The sequence below is a fragment of the Saccoglossus kowalevskii genome, chromosome 5 (genome assembly GCF_978046115.1).
Source record: "Saccoglossus kowalevskii chromosome 5, keSacKowa6.1, whole genome shotgun sequence".
Classification (NCBI taxonomy): Eukaryota; Metazoa; Hemichordata; class Enteropneusta; family Harrimaniidae; genus Saccoglossus; species Saccoglossus kowalevskii.
Window position 1 is genome coordinate 12,982,676 of NC_140645.1, and position 18,742 is coordinate 13,001,417.

The 18,742-nt window shown below is 34.6% G+C and overlaps 2 protein-coding genes across 2 annotated transcripts; both read left to right on the forward strand.

The window, feature by feature from the left end:
• Positions 1–2,080: 2,080 nt before the first annotated feature.
• On the forward strand, positions 2,081–4,013 carry LOC102800780 (monocarboxylate transporter 4-like). Its single transcript, XM_085499452.1, has 3 exons — positions 2,081–2,561; positions 2,940–3,719; positions 4,000–4,013. The coding sequence occupies exons 1-3, from the start codon at positions 2,081–2,083 to the stop codon at positions 4,011–4,013; spliced, it is 1,275 nt and encodes a 424-aa protein (XP_085355578.1).
• A 10,323-nt stretch (positions 4,014–14,336) lies between these two features.
• Positions 14,337–17,949, forward strand: LOC144358445 (monocarboxylate transporter 12-like). The gene is made up of 4 exons (XM_085498729.1): positions 14,337–14,559; positions 14,671–14,814; positions 15,167–15,946; positions 17,576–17,949. Exons 1-4 carry the CDS (start codon positions 14,337–14,339, stop codon positions 17,716–17,718), a joined length of 1,290 nt encoding a protein of 429 aa, XP_085354855.1. The 3' UTR covers positions 17,719–17,949.
• The last annotated feature ends 793 nt before the right edge of the window (positions 17,950–18,742 follow it).

Genomic DNA, 18,742 nt, shown 5'->3' on the forward strand with positions numbered 1-18,742 from the left:
GAGGTAAGTAAGTACCTGGCGTTGGAATTTGTGAACCAGCACCATAGAGTGAAGATCCATGCAAACGTGTGAGGAGAGGCTTCGCCATGAGTTGACAAGCTAGTTAACTCGCAGTCGGCAGTGTTCCGAGTATTTTATATAAACAATGGTGGCCAAAACTATGCTATGTGAGACATATATATGCGAAGGGGCAAACAATGACTCCTCCCAAATAACAATTAGGGCTGTCTTTTCTCTTTCGACTTGGCTGTTATATCTTTGCCCAAGTTTCGTCTGTGGATAAACAGATACAGCTCAGTCAGACTTGGTGTGTTTAATAATAGTAAATATAATAGTCAAAGAAAAATAAACTGGCAGCAAAGCACACACTAGTGACTGGTCTCAGTGACCTAGATTCTGTTACTAGGTCAAATATATAAATGCATTGTATTCAATTGTGTATTTGGTTACAGATATTAAAAAGTGGCCAATCAAAACTGTCCCCTAAATATAAATAAACCACTAAATATAAGTAGGATCACTTGCTTAAGTGCACGAACCGCAGATAAGTGTATATATGGAGTTATTGTGCAAAAAAAAAAACACGACTGCGTTGTGCCGATATAATAAATATATGTTGGTAAGATCAGCTTGCGTGTGTGCGTGCGTCTGGATCTTTATCTTAGACATGCCTGGACCATTACATTCAAACTTTACACATACTTCATACATAATATCATTCATATGACCATCAAATTATTTAACTATCTGCATCAAGATAGCCGAATGGCGGTCATTTTTGTGTTGACAAATCATCAAAATCAAGCATTTCTGGCATTCCGAAACCGGATCCCGATCGTTTTTGGACGGACTTTGTTCAAATTTGGTACATAAATTGTATATTATGGCATCTTGATGCATGTCATTTTGTCTTTCAGATCGGATTTGAAATGGCCGACTGACGGCCATTTTCTTTTAATGAATGCGGTTATTGTGTCATATCTCTGCCATGCTTTGGCTGATCATGTTCAAATTGTATATATTCATTATACATCATGTTATGGATATACAGATGTATTAAAAATTATTAATGTATTAATTATTGCTGTTCCAAGGCAATATCTCTCAATATGGAAAAATACTCGTTTGGCGATCAGATACAAGATGACTGAATGTCAATCATTTTAATTTAAAAAGTCATTATAATCAAGCATTAACTTCCCGATCCATATCTCTGACATGCTTATGTTTTAACTATATTGCTATAAACAAAACTATATATCTTGTTTTTGATAACTAACGAGGACTGGACCATGCATGGCTTGTTATTATAATAATACACTGGAACTTTACGTTCAATCACGAAAACACATATATAGAATGCTATCAAGACTAACACTGACGAATGATTTATTTTAAGAGTAGAACGCAGAGATCTGTGGAGTGTATATTTTTTTTAATCAAACTGGTTTTCTGTTGTTTCAAAAAACTTATCACACTTTTTGAGCAATATATGTTATCATAATCGGGAGATAATTGTCTGTGCTGGTAATATATCTAGTTTTATTTTTCATCGACAGACTAAACAAGAAAATTCATAACGAAATGAACAAATTAAGTAGTGGCATTAGAGAAGGAGTCAAACATATCCATTCGACCTAAAATTACACAAAATATTAATCAAAATAATAAAATTGGAGAAATGAACAAATATGGAGGAAAGCCACCTTGGGTACTCATATAATAAACTTCAAAGCACTCAGGCCACTGGTTTTCAACAAGATGAAAATGTAAAAGTCTTACAAGATAACTTGTATTGTATATTGCTATTGTGAATCTCGCATGATTAGTTTGTTGACCAAAGTTGACCTTCTGGGCGACCACTGTGTACGACATGTTCACGGTTATTGTCAAACTAGTTGTATGATTGTGTATGTTGTATGGATAGAAATCGGTGACAAATCACCACATCTGGTTCTAGAAGTGTCCACCTCACTCCATGAGTTCTATTACCATAGCGCATCTGAAGATGAGTATGTGACTGTGTTCGTTGTGCATGACAAATTTACTTATTGTATGTTTTTCTCACCACAGTATGAAAATGACTTGTTTCACAAACCCACCACTGACGTACGCCAAACCCCCAGATGGTGGATGGGGGTGGTTTGTGATTTGTAGTAGTCTGACAGTTCGTATGCTGACAATGGGAGTATTTGCACATGCCGGTGTACTCATCGTTGCACTGAAATCAACTATGGTCAATAATACTGTCGGTGAGATCGTTTTAGTCACCTCTTTGTATTTCGGATTTATGTTTTTCATAGGTACGTATAAAGTATATTTGTTATTTCTATTGATTCGGATTAATTTCACACTATTACACTATAACATGGGATTTAGTATCATACATAAAGATCATGCATATACTATTTTGACAGGTCCACTTGGTATTTACTTAAATGACAGATATGGTACAAGGCCAGCTATGCTTATAGGCGCTACATTATCAACTATTGGGTTGTTTCTGAGTTCCTTTGCTTTCAATATGTATTATCTGTACATATCATACGGGGTGATAACAGGTAGGTAATGTCTGTATTATTGTCATAAATTATTCAATTGTTATAATATTTTAGAGAAAATCGCTCTTTCTTTACTTAAATATATTGCAGTTTATGATACGTCTATGCATGTATGCAACACTATATCGGTCTACACTGCCATGTCCCCAATTAATGTGTGTAGAAAGACGCTTAGGCAAAACTGTTGTACCACATTCACTGCACTGCAATTGTATTTCAATCCATAATTTTCTCTCAATTGGTACTTGCGTTTCTGCCATGTATAGTTTTAGCACCTAAGTACAGAAGTTCAATGGGTTTACTCGCGGTTTTTAAGCGTCCTTATGAAGTTTTAACTAAATCATAGCTGTTATCTGTCTTTCTAATACATACATTCAGGTACTGGTCATGGTATTTTGATAGCCGCGTGTTTACCTATTCTGTCAAAATACTTTGACAAACATTTTGCAACTGCAACTGGGATTGCCTGTCTTGGGAGTGGCCCGAGTTTTTTTATTTTTCCTCCGATGACTCAGTTTTTTGTTAGTAAATACGGTTGGCGGGGATCGTTCATAATTTTATCTGCCATCAACGCCAATACTTTGGCATGTGCTGCTGTTATGCGTCCAATCATTGTGACTAGTCAAGAACAAGTAAAGAAAAACACGAACGAGACAAGTGATGGCCGTTTTAAAAGAATTGTTCAACGCCTGGGGTTTCGACTGTTGTATACGAACCATAATTTTGCCTTGATGATATTGGCAAAGTTTGCAGCAAACATAAGTTTTTTAACTTTACTCTCATTCGCCATACCTTATGCAGTTGATAATGGAATCCCAGAACTGAAAGCATCATTTCCAGTTACAGCAGTAGGCATTGCCAGCCTTTCAACCAGACTTGTTCAAGGATGGATTGTGGATAAGGCCTATATACGACCAATCTGCATTCTGCCGATCCTTATGCTCACTGCGGGAGTTGCGCAACTAACAATTGCTTCAACAACCATGTTCCCTGTGTTGATTGTTGCGTGTGTATTTATTGGAGCTTGTGATGGGATATACTTTCCTCTACATTATGTTTGCATGAAAATAATGGTAGGAGTAACAAATTATTCTCTTGCTAATTCAATGACATTATTAGTAATTGGAATTGCGGGAGTTCTAGGTTCACAGTTTGGAGGTAAGATATGTTTCTTTCAACCTATCGAATTTAAACACACAAGTACACGAATTCTCTTTGATGTTCGTTTTTCTAACTGGTAATACGAATCTCAACCCACATATTATTTTAATTTATTTTTTCCCGAGTAGCCAGTTTGTGATATAACGCTATGTGTCGTGCATCCCTTTCGAGAAAATATGTCTAGTTATCTATCCAATTTATAGTTATTATTTCAATAAATTTGTTTGCCTGGCGAGAATTCTTGACATTGATTGTTATCTGTTGTCTGACATTCTAGGGCAAATTGCTTGAAAAGTGCTGACATGTATTGCATTTTGCTGCAGAAGCAACATCCCTTTTTGGGGCTATGTAACATGTCTGTTTTACCGGCTTTCTGGCATATTACCTAAAATAATTTAAATGCATTGTATGTCATTGAACAGGCCCAGTTTAAGATGAACCTTATGAACATTTATCTCTCCCGACTGAAAAGCAGCTTATTATAATTAACACGTGGCCACGTGACAGTGGCTCGTATGTTTACAGATAATTAACTTACTAAGTTGCATAAATTTATTCCAAAATTTATTCTTATTCTTGAAAGTTCTGTAATACTGGTAATGTGTGTTTTGTGAACCACGGCGTGAATTAATTTTGACCAAACAACAATGAACAACAAATTAAACATCAGTTATTTTTCCCATCTAGTATGTCGAATTGAGTGGTGATCTCTGTGGTATCAGAGTATTTAACCTGCATGCAGTCATAGTTTATCAATCAACATCATCTCATTACTATGCATGGATCAAAGCTCCAGATGGTAAATGGTATAATTTTGATGATGAGTGGGACAGTATTTAATAGTGTAGACAGGGTTCAGACTGGACAACTATATTTACTATTTTATCAGTTCAAATTAGGCAACAATGTTTTTGTAAGACTATTTGTAGACTGCTTGTCCACTGCTGTTTCATTTCTAAAACATGTTGGTATTCAAAATTAATTAGAACAATGCATATTCATATCAAAACACCCTTGATAAATGAAATAATATTGTATAATAAAGGGCAAGGTCAGCAGATTTGTAACTAATTTGCTTTATAATTTGTATAGTATATTTCGCTTGGTGTCACTGGATTTTTTCTTTACAAGGGCATACACACATTATACACAGGCATACTGCCAATGAGCATAGTTGCATCAAGTAAGGGGTAGACCAGTAGCAATAGTGGAGTGGAGAGAGGATATGGTAGAATTTACAGTCACTTAAGCCGTTGTTACAATACACTTGTATGTTGTTAAAAATCTACTTCTTGTAAAATGAACGCAAAATACATTAACATACACCATATCAAAAGCCATTGCTATTACTTTAAAATGACTACCCCAAACTAAGATCGTGAGTGTCAATAATACTTGACTGTTACCAAATACAAATTACATTGTTGGACGCTATTCTTCGTATTTTACAATTCATATCCTTATATTTAAGCTTCAATACATTTTAAGAATTTACTTTACAAGCATAACAACGAATATATTTGGTGGCACAATTTGCTTTCAATACAAATTGAAATATTGCCAGGGTTAATTAATACATTTTTTTTCAAAAAAAAATTCTGGCATAATATTCAATGGCTATAGTTCTTATGATCTAAAAATGTAATAAATACATAACATTATGTCCATACCATTTTAAGCTACAGGTTTCTAAACAATTAGACCAACAACCAATCAACACATCTTCCACTCGCCATACAAATTGTATCCATAATTGACCAACCAAGAAAGCAACATACATCAGGCTGCATCCTGAAGACAACAGAACAGCAGGCTTGCAAACATTAATTCCTACACGCCTGACTGCCCAATATATTCTTCAGCATCAATTTTTTTATAGTAATTTGAATGTATGTACAACAAGCTTAGCCAAGCTTAGTTGCACGCTACTTTGGTAATCAACCACACTTATTGTTGAGTGAGTGTGTCATTTACTAGTGAAAAAGATCTTTTGATATTTATATATATATATATATATTCGATTAATAATGTTTGGTTTACTAATAATATATCTGAAAATGCCATATTGTTTTTTATCCCGACAGGTTGGATATATGATAGCACTGGCAGTTTTAGGATAGTATTTTATCTATGCGCCGTATGTAATCTTGTGGCTGCTTTGTTGTACTGTATCGTCGCTTTCCGGGAGCGCCGAACAAATCACACGCTAGGAAACAATGCAAACTGATGCCTGCTTCAACAGTTTGGTTGAACATCTTTAGTTTAGGCTTCTATATATTGGTCATCCTGTTGTTCGAGAGAAATTCATATTCCCAGATTTGTGATTTACAATTTGTAACTGTCATCATGTTTTAATTTTGTTCTTAATTTGAACATATTTACGCTCGATATCACAATTACTTGGATAAGTAACAATAACCAGTGTGTTTCCACTTAGTATGTAATCAAATACATAAACATTTTCCATGACGTTTTGTGTGGTACTTGACCAGTTCTGTAGCATAGGTATATTAACTACAACTTACAACTCTTCCAGTGCAGTGTTTAGTGCTAAGCTCCTTTGTTATGTACAACATCAAATATTTCATTGGTGTTGATGAGCTTTCTATGATTCGTCAATTTATGAACAGCTCTCAAATACTGTGATCTCCTTCCTGTTTAGGCCCTGTGGGAAAAAAATGTTACTACAGGGTTACATACAAAGGACTGTGGGAAAGCTGTGATGGGCCCTGAGAAACTTCCAAGATGTTTCGAATACATTGTGAAGTTTTCTATACAGATTATTGAACGCTGGGATCGAACATGCACAATTTATTATGGTACAGGGAGATCATGGGATGGGAAATTTGTTTCAGTTCAATGGATTTTCAAAAGGTTTAAAATGGTAAAAATCTGCCTATGAATATACAATTTCGAATTACTCTTTATAATTTTAATGAATTTTATTGATTCACTCCGACGACTGAACCATGGATGGATCTACATTGGAAGTACTATGGTATTAATGCATTAGATCGCATGTACTTTAATACAATTTCTCTTTGACATTAAAATGCCAGTCCCATAGGACTGGTGTGTGAGACCTTAATTTCTATATGATTATACAATGCAATGTGGATTATGTTACCTAGATTCATATCACACCCTTACAAGATGACTATTTGTACATCGTGGACATCATTATCTCCGCTTCACACCCTCTCAAACCATATCCCATCTCATTCTTTAAACTTTGGTGTGCCTGATTTGCTTTCTGCCCTATATGTTCAGCATTCTACATTCCGGGCAAATACATACGCTCGCTTGTATCATATGTTTGTATCATATAGTATTCTGTTGAATAAAAACAAGTTATGTACCTATATTCTTATTATGTGTTACATGGTTGTCAATTCGATTTTTGTCTATTCTCAGGGTCATGAGAGGTCAACGTTCACTTATTATACAAGAATAAACTAAACTAGAATAATTCCTTAACTTAATAGTATTCAATAAATGGTGGTCATTTTGTTTTCAGTACTTTTCAAGTTTAATGGGTCAAAGCGCAAAATATTTTGATAATGTCCCAAGGTTCATTTAGAACTTGAAAAGAAAATTACAATTTGAATGTCCTTTTTATATCCAAACTGTTGAATATCAGACAGTTATTTTGTTCACAAATTCATGCAAAAAATCACCTTGGCATTTAGTTGAGTCAACACCTACCAATTATGACAAAATTAGTGTACGATAATCATTCTTCTAAAAGCCTGTGTGTTCTATTTCGTCATCGTCCAAGGAGGAATCAAATACTGGTGGGCAAGGAAGGTGTTTTGAACCAAAGTGCATTTGGCAATCATTTACAAACCACTATGCAATCTGGAAAGAATTAGCAGTAGATTTAAATAAACAGCACGTAACAATTTGATTGTCAAATAAAAATAATACCAGCAATATGATTTGCAATAAGTGATATACATAATTCATTGGCAAAGAGTATTGTCATGGTTTCACAAAAAATATCTGCAATGAATATCAAAAAATCAATAATTAGATCAATACAAATTGATAATTTGGAGTTAGGACACTTATTGTAAGTGGATACATTTATTTGTTTTTAATATAATATTTGGCGGAACCTTTCGCTCAGCAAATTATCAAGAGGATGGCAGTGTTTTTTATATAAAATTGATGTCATAAATACATTGCTGTAGAATTGTTTTTAATATGACAAATATTAGTATCGAATTATTACAATATACTTTCACGATATGATATTACGAGATACTATCACAAGATATTATCACGAAATCATCATACACTATCACGAGATAACCAGACCCTATCACATTATACCATGACATAATCATGGTATAATGATCATAAAAAACAAGCAAGAGCTGACGACCTCACCGAATACTATCATTAGATCAGTAGATACAATGATACTATCACGGGAATCACCAGATAGTATCACGAAATCGCCAGTTACTATCACGAGATCATCAGATACTATCACAAAATTATCAGATAACGTGATACTATCACGAGGTGCTCTCACGAGATAACGAAAAACGATTAGATTTGTATTCTGTGTTTTCATGCTGTAACCTGGATATGTATTGGTGATCAAAGTATCGAATTGTGAATATGTGAAAACTTGACTACAAATTAAGCCTGCCATATTCACAACAACAATACATTATTTAAGCAATAAACCACCGCCGGAGGCGGGTATACCACGAGATATTGCACAATTCACGACATATATGCACGAGCGGTAGCTATTATATTATATAAACTTCATTTCTGTAGCATTTTCGACACTCTCGGCCTTTTTACAAAGAAGAAAGAGTCGTTTTCGAACGACGTGTAATGAGCATCGGCTGGTCGACACGGTGATTAGATGAAATGGGCCCTGGAACCAGTATTTAATCTCTTATCACACACTCGCGCTTAGTACACAGAAACGCACAGAACAGCAAGTTTAGATATCATCACAATCAAAGGAAGTTTATTTCTACAACGCAAGAAACTAGCAAATAATTAGAAATTGAATAAACTGAACAAGCTGAACGATAAATTTACATATGAATAGCTGTGAATAAATTATCATCAGCAGAAATTACCGGCAGCGCGCACTGTGCGCCATTTTTGAAAACATGTGCTGTGGACTTAATATCGTTGTCGAATTTTCTATTTTGTGTTTGTTATGCTGACATTAATTGGTCCACTAAAGCTGCAGTTATGGAACAAAGCAGATGCTGCATGTGTACTTTGATTGTGGGTATTAGAAATAGAAGCGGTGCCAGATTCTGCGGGAGTTGGTCCAGACGCTACTACGCCGGTGTTTTCTGGGGTACGGATGACGTTGTCGGAAACACCCGCTTCGATCGCTACGGTCACTTCTCTATCAGAGGATTTGTTTTTATACCAAAAACTGCGAGACAGGATACTGGATATTCCTTGACTCTGATTATTGGTGACTTTGTTAGTGTAGGACCGAACACTAGCTTCGTTTTTAAGTGCCGTGAAATACATAAATGTGTCTGGTTTCAACTCCTTCCGAACACAGTGCACGCAGTTGATGTGTATGAATTGTCAACAAATTTGCTGCTATCGAAATCTCTTTCATCATAGATTCCAATTTATTTTCACGAATACCAGACTGTGTCGGTGGGTGTTACATTTACACGGAGCCCCTGAAACAACGCATTTTGCAATTTGGACAAATACATTTTGAAATGCTTCAACGGGACAATTTTCGCCGCCGGTAGCATACATTTTAGCCTGTGTTTCCAGCTCCCGAACATGATACTCGGCCATGTCTATGTTGCAGACAACGAAAACATGTCGCAAATAATAGCCTGCAAAAATTGTAGGTTGTACAATTTTTTTTATTTAACCACTGCCACTGTGGTCAGCTATGGATGAAGGGCGATGGTAGTGGCGTGTACTTGACACACGGGGATTAGAGTGTAAAACGCAGTGTGATATCATGATCCATTTGATAGACGGAATTGCAAAGGCTTATATCAACTAACGAAGACATATCTTGAAATATTACGCAACGATGTTGGTGTGGAATATGCGAAGATGGCGTTCATTCAGACAAGATTATTAAGAAGAGATAAGTATGTAAGCTCAGTCAGAAACTATAAACTGTCATATTGCTTCGCTGAAACTATAATTGTCGATGTTGAGTAACCGTGATGCACTATTCCAACGGGCATTGGTATTTCAATTCAAATCCTTTAATTCGTCATAATATTTGTCATGTAAATACGGTAGCTTATTAATGCCAATAACAAAAAATAAAATGACTTATTATAGCAACTTTAAACTCGTAATAATGACTTTAAACTATAAACGACTTTCAATGTATTGCTGCTAAAGACGTTATAACGGTTTTATAAAACGAGGTAGCAACTTTCAAAAAGATCTCGTCATATCTGAAAATGTCGTACGGTGAAGTAAAAAAACAGTATGTTCGTGTAAGTTGGGAAGCTCTGATTGTCATGAATTATTTGAAGATTTTGGGATTTTTAAATAATGCCCTTACATGGATATCTATTGTAATTGTTCGTAAATGCAATTTTTTGTCATTTTGCACACAATTTCCATTACTTTATTTGATATTGGCAGTCGAAATTATTAATGACTGTAGAATAATGTATGTAACATTGCCTGGAAAAAGTGTCAATGAATAATTCTGCTTCCACATGAAAATGTGTAATCTAGTTCAAAACAAAGTCTTGTTCAATGTTCAATGAAAAAATTTCCAGAAAACGGCACTTTAGATAAGTGGTTTGTTTGTAACAATACTGATGGCATTCTTGTATTTCAAGCTTGTTTATCAAATAAGATACCATGGTAACCAATTTGTTGAATTATGGTTAGTATTGAAGACAATGGAACCATTTTTTTTTATGGTAGATTAGCATGTAATTAAATTGATACTTACAATAACAATCATTGCATATGCGTATTGATTTATTTTATTTTATGATAAATCATATTTTGATTTAGTCTACAGTGAGGAGTATCGAACAAAAATATATTTTTTCGTCCATATTGTATCACCAAACAACCCATTCATGTAGCTCATCGGATAACAGTGTTTTGAAACAAGTTTGTTGAAATATCGTACTTCAATGATTAGAATTTAGCTTATACGCATGTGACAATGCAAAATATGTTCGACCCTGCAATAGCACTGTTATTTTTTTCATTTCTCTACCGTCATCACGTTCACTGTTCAAAATACCATAGATATATAAATCAAACAGTATTTGAAAGAAAAAATTAAGTCAATTGATTCGCTTATTCCCATCGGTCATTTCAGTCTGATGTATATTCTTTTAATATAGCTCAAATGCATTGACTTTGAATACACCTACTGAAAATAAAATCCAATCTATCATAATTCATGACTTGACACGCAAGCTGTCATTTACCCTTTCGTAACGTTGGTAATATATATTAAACTAGGAATTCCAAACTTATTCACACTGATTGGGCTTTGACGTGAGTTAAAAAGTTCATGCGTTCACGTTTCCTATACGTTAACTCGTTTTTTGAAGGGCATCACCATGCGGTCAATGATAGTTACGGTCACTTTGACGCATTCATTGCAGGTCGTGAACACACATTTTGACTGATGACCAGCACATTATATACTCAATAATTTCTAAAGTTTTGCTTACATCTTATGTTACTTAGTCATCGTGAACATTTGTACCGAACTATCTAAAAATATAGAATATGTTAACTGTGTAGAGTGGTTTTGTTGAGCCAAAAAGAGAAATTGAAATAGGCCATTGGTACATACAAGGGGAAACAACCTTGCGATATCAATAACAGTAATAAACCTGCACGACTAAATCTCAAGAAAAAAGTATTTCACATAGTAGAAAAAATAAGTGTAATACCAAGTGCGGGAAAAAGAAAAAAAGTTTTTATTGGCTCACCCCTAATACAAATAAGTTGGTAATTCCCGAAAAAATAACATATTAAAAGAAAGTGGTTCCAGAGTTGACAGAATCGTTGATTTCTCTTGACCTGTTCTCTGTTAGTTTGAATTCAGAGACTATGCGACGAACAAATTAAACGACGAGGAACGTATGTGCTGTCCAATATGAACAGACGATACACATTCCCAGTGTTTTAAACTCCCCATATGTACCTAATTTGTTCATACAACGTATATCACCGAACCAATTCTGTTATATATAATGTTTAAACCTTACATACAACTTATACATGAACTCTTGTATTGATCACTTCCGGTGCATACCAGTTATAGACAAACGCAATAAATTGTCCACTCCAGTAACCCATGTGCGTTTTAACGGGCCCTTGATTCTGCAATCAAGTACATCATGTTAGAATACTTTCGAGGATAGTTATTGTCATCAGTTTGACATAAATAAATAAATAAATAAATAAATAAATAAATAAATAAATAAATAAATAAATAAATAAATAAATAAATAAATAAATAAATAAATAAATAAATAAATAAATAAATAAATAAATAAATAAATAAATAAATAAATAAATAAATAAATAAATAAATAAATATCTCCCAAGGAAAATGTTATTTATGAACAGTTTCTCCCAGTAAACGCATGATGGCGAACTTAAATAAACTTATTTCGAATATGAACAAAATGGGTGATCGCAATTCGCACTTTTTAATTACAAATAAAGTATATATGCTGTTTCCTACACACTCAACTGTTATTCATTTTCGTGGAATACCATAAACATATACATCGGCTCAGACATTTGTTCTCTTCCATTTAACATCCAGTGATAAAACTCAACATTAAATATTGTACTATAGTGTAATCTATTAAAAACTCAGCAGTAAGACAGATTTTATATAATTAATGTATATAAAATGTGGTAACAAAAAGATAACACACTAGCAATAAAAAGTCACGAATCCCATGTGCGTTCTTTTCTGAACTCGTTTCGCCGTCATTTACCACATATTTTGCATGGATTCCGTATGTCAAACCCATTGTACTCCAGTTGTATTAGTTGGACTTGGGATTATTTTGTGTTTCAATTGATTCCATATAAGTAATTAGTATCTGCAAATAGCAGGAATTCCAGCATCAAAGAGTGAGAAAAGTAACATCTGTTATAATTGGACGGCTGAGGGCGCCCCACAATAAGGTCAAACAAAAACAAGAGTTCAGTAACCAAGATGACCTTTCACATTGGTGATGTCTACGGAGTGTGTACAGTTCCGGGCGATTCTTGTAACAACCGTACCGTCTAATCACGATATGTACACGTAGTCTGAGGCAAGTAAGTACCTGGCGTTAGCATTTGTGAAACCACACCATTGAGTGAAGATGCATGCACACGTGTGAGTAGAGGCTTCGCCATGAGTTGACAAGCCTGACAAGTCGGCATTGTTCGAGTATTTTATATAAACTAAGGTGGCCAAAACTATGCTGTGTGAGACATATATAATGTCCCCATTAAAATTACAATTAAGGCTGTCTTTTCCCTTTCAACTTGGCTGTTATATCTTAACCCCAGTTTTGTCTGTGGATACAGTTCAGTCAGGCTTGTCGTGTTTTATAATAGTCTATAAAATAGTCAAAGGGAAAGTAAACTAGTAGCCGTGCTTTCGCGGCGTTTTGGGTTCGAGAAGGTATTTTGCTTCGTCTGTCAATTGTATATACATCGTCGGTATACAGTCGGACCCTGGCAGCATAGCACACACTAGTAGCTGGTCTCAGTGACATATATTCTGTTATTATCACGAATATATAACTGCATTGTATTCAATTTTGTATTTGGCTGCAGATATTAAAAAGTGACCAATCAAAAATGTTCCCCATAGGGCAAACCACTAAATATAAGTAGGATCACTTGCTTATGTTCACCTATGTATGGCCTAGGTGTCAGTCAGAATAAAAATAGGTTTACCAAATGAAGCTACAATAAATATAACAAATTATGTAATATCATTTAATGACCAAACCACCGCCGTAGTCAGATATATCACGAGATGTTATACAATTAACGACATATTTTTTTTTATTTTTATTATACTTTATTTCGAGAACTAGCTCATATAGAAATCACCAAAATTACAGAAAAATAAGAATAAATACCAAGAAAATGTACATAATAAATATATTAAAAAACGTAGCTCAGCCAAGTACTTAAAATTGTACTACATTTCATTCCATCTAGGCTATAAATAGCTGTAATTATTGCATTTTTACTTGTTATAAAACCTAAAAAGGAGTTAAAAAGAAGAAGTCATAACACAACTTGCCGAGACAAAAAATCTCACAAAATTTTGCATTTGGAAAATTTTGCATCTCGCATCATAAGTTTGTTGACCAAATATTACCTTCATGGCGCCGCACTGTGTACGACTTGATGTTCACAGTTATTACCTAACTAGTTGTCTGTGTATGGTTGTGTATGTTGTATAGATAGAAATCGTTGACAAATCTCTATATCCGATTCTAGAAGTGTCCACCTCACGTCATGACTTGTATCACCATAGTGCATCTGAAGATGACATGCGACTGGAGACGTGCGTTCTTTGTACATGAAAAAAAAATACTTATTGTATGCTTTTTATACCACAGTAAGAAAATGACTTGTTTCACGAACCCAGTACAGACGTACGCCAAACCCCCAGATGGTGGATGGGGGTGGGTTGTGATTTGTAGTAGTCTGACAGTTCGTATGCTGACAATGGGAGTCTTTGCACATGCCGGTGTACTCATCGTTGCACTGCAATCAACTATGGTCAACAATTCTGTCGGTGAGATTGTTTTAGTCACCTCTTTGTATTTCGGATTTATGTTTTTCATAGGTACGTATAAAGTATATTTTTTAATTCTCGTGAATGATTTAGGGTTAATTTTACACACTATAACATGCAATTCAGTACAATAAAGATCAATCATATGGTATATTTTGACAGGTCCACTTGGTATTTACTTAAATGACAGATATGGTACAAGGCCTACTATGCTTATAGGCGCTACATTATCAACTATTGGGTTGTTTCTGAGTTCCTTTGCTTTCAATATGTATTATCTGTACATATCATACGGGGTCATAACAGGTAGGTATTATTGTCATCAATTATCCAATTGTTATAATATTTTAGAGAAAATCGCTCTTTCGTTACTTAAATATATTGCAGTGTATGCATGTATGCAACACTATATTTGTCATCAATGCCATGTTCACAATTAATGTGAGAAAGACGCATAGGCAAAACTGTTGTACCACATTGACTGCACAATAATTGTATTTTAATCCATGATTTCTCTCAATTAGAACTTGCGTTTCAGTCATGTAAATTTTAGCACCTAAGATACAAACTTTCCAATGGCATTACTTACGGTTTGTAAGTGTTTTTATGGAGGTTTGACTTAAATCATAACTTTTATTTGTTTTTGTAATACATACAGGTACTGGTCATGGTTTTTTGATAGCCACAAGTTTACCGATTCTGTCAAAATACTTCGACAAACATTTTGCTTCTGCAACTGGGATTGCCTGTGTTGGGACTGGCCTGGGTTTTTTTATTTTTCCACCGATGACTCAGTTTTTTGTTAGTAAATACGGTTGGCGGGGATCGTTTATAATTTTATCCGCAATCAACGCAAATACTTTTGCATGTGCTGCTGTTATGCGTCCAATCATTGTGACTAGTCAAGAACAAGAAAAGAAAAACACGGACAGGATACATGATGGTCGTTTTAAAAGAATACTTCAAGGCCTTGGGTTTCAACTGTTGTGTACAAACCATAATTTTGCTTTGATGATATTGGGCATCTTTGCGGGAGGCATAAGTTTTATAATTTTACTCTCACTCACCGTGCCATACGCAGTTGATATTGGAATTCCAGAACTGAAAGCATCATTTCTAGTTACAGCAGTAGGCATTGCCAGCCTTTCAATCAGACTTGTTCAAGGATGGATTGTGGATAAGGCCTATATACGACCAATCTGCATTCTGCCGATCATTATGCTTACTACGGGAGTTGCGCAACTAACAATTGCTTCAACAACCATGTTCCCTGTGTTGATTGTTGCGTGTGTATTTATTGGAGCTTGTGATGGGATATACGTTCCTGTACATTATGTCTGTTTGAAAGTAATGGTAGGAGTAACAAATTATTCACTTGCAAATTCAACAACGTTATTAGTAACTGGAGTTGCAGGAGTTCTAGGTTCACAGTTTGGAGGTAAGATACGTTTTATTTCTCTATCGAATTTAAACACACAAGTACACGAATTCTCTTTGCTGTTCCTATTCCTAACTGGCAATGTGAATCTCAATATGAATCTATTCTTTCCTGAAATTAAACATTTTAATAACATTGAATATGCAATATTACTCAACAACAATGAGGTCTCAACCCACAAACTGTTTTAATCTATTTTTCATGAGTAGCCAGTATGTGACATAACGGTATGGGTCGTGCATTCCTGTCGTGAAAATATGTCTAGTTATCATCCAATTTATAGTTACTGTAATAAATGAAATAATGGTGTCTGCTAAAGGGCAAAGTCGCCAGATTTATGACTAATTTGTTTTATAGTTTGTATAGTATATTTCGCTTGATGTCATTGGATTTTTTTCTCCACAATGGCATACACACACTATACACAAAAATACTGAAACACTCAATTACAGATGTAATTATCTCATAAAAATCACTAATGAGCATAGTTGCATCAGTAGCAATAGTGGAGAGAGGATATGGCAGAATTGACAGTCACTTAAGCCGTTGTTACAATACACTTGCATAAATTCTGCTTCTAAAAATTGTAAATTAACAAATGAACGCAAAATACATTAAAATACACCATATCAAGAGCCCTGGCTATTACTTTAAAAAAGAATACCCCAAACTAAGATAGTGAGTGTCAATAATACTTTGCACCAAATACAAATTATATTGTTGGACGCTTTTGTTCATAGTTTACAATCTATATTTTTATATTTAAGCTTTAATACATTTCAAGAATTTACCTTACAAGCATAACAACGAATAGATTTGATGGCACAACTTGCTTTCAATAGATATTGAACTATTGCCAGGACTAATTAATACATTTTGTTCAACATAGCTTTTTTCCTCTGACATACTATTCAATGGCTATAGTTCTCATGATCTAAAAACGTATCATTTTAAGCTATATGTTTCTAAACTCATAGACCAACAACCAATCAACACATCTTCCACACACCACACAAATTGTATCCATAATTGACCAATCAAGAAAGCAACAAACATCAGGCTGCGTCCTGATGACAACGAAACAGCAGACTTGCAAACATTAATTCCTGCACGCCTGACCGCCCAATATTTTCTTCAGCATCAATTTTGTTATAGTAATTTGAATGTATGTACAAACTTATGTATTTTAATAAATTATTAAATAATAAAATGTTATATAACTTTTTTATGCCATAGTCCTGGCGCGTTTTAACCCTTGGGATATTTTACTATAATAGGATGTGTCTACATTGCACGTTAAAATTTGCATATAACATTAGCGCGTAACAAAGGTTGTGATAAAGGAAAGAGTGGTATAAACAAAGATCAGTGATTACTTGAAATCGATACCAGGAAGGGGGGGTAAAAGAAAAGTTATATAACATTTTATTATTTAATAATTTATTAAAATACATAAGTTTGTCCAATTCCCTGTGGTATGTACAATCACCTTAGCCAATAGTTGCACGCTACTTTTGTTGAGTGAGTGTGCCATTTACTAGTGAAAAAGATCTTTATATATTCGATTGATAATGTTTGTTTTCCTAATGATATATCTGACAATGCCATATTGTTTTTTTATGCCGACAGGTTGGATATATGATAGCACTGGCAGTTTTAGGATAGTATTTTATCTATGCGCCGTATGTAATCTTGTGGCTGCTTTTTTGTACTTTATCGTCGCTTTCAGGGAGCGCCGAACAAATCACACGATAGGAAACAATGAAAACTGATGCCTGCTTCCACAGTTCGGTTGAACATCCTTCTATATATTGGTAATCCTGTTGCTCGAGAGAAATTCATATTCCCAGATTTGCAAAATTACAATTTGTGACTGTCATCAGGTTTTGATTTTGTTCTTAATTTGAACATATTTACCCGATATGACAATTACTTGGATAAGTAACAATAAACAGTGTGTTTCCACATAGTATGTAATTAAATACATAAACATTTTCCATGAAGTTTTGTGTGGTACTTGACCACTAGCATAGCTATATTAACTACAACTTACAACTCTTCCAGTGCAGTGTTTAGTGCTAAACTCCTTTGTTATGTACAACATCAAATATTTAATTGGTGTTTATGAGCTTTCTATGATTCGTCAATTTATCAACAGCTCTTCAAATACTCCACTTCCTGTTTACAAGAATGTTACTCCAGAGTTACGTACAGAAAACTGGGAAAGCTGTGATAGGCCTTGAAAAACGTCAAAGATGTTTCGAATACAGTGTGAAGTTTTTTATACAGATTATTGAACGCTGGGATCAAACATGCACAAGTTACTGTGGTTCACGGAGATCATAGGATGGAACATTTGTTTTTAGTTCGACGGATTTTAAAAAGGTTTAAAATGATAAAAATGTGCCTACAAATAAATGACTATACACTTTCGAATTACTCGTTATAATTGTATTGATTCACTCTGACGAACGAACGGGCCATGGATGGATTTACATTGGAAGTCCTATATTATTAATGCATGAGATCACATGTACAATTTCAATAGGACTGGTGTGTGATACCATAAGTCCTATATGATTATATAACGTGGATTAGGTCACTCAGATTCATATCACACCCTTACAAAAATGTTCCTAAGATATTAGATATTTTAACTGAAGGCAATTGGGCAGAGGCGTTCTCGCCATTGTTGCTTGGCGTGTATATACTATATACCACGGTGTCATACTGATCTCTGACAGCGTTTTGTGACACCACAGATTGCGCACTAGTGACAACATCCTTCTGTGTGAT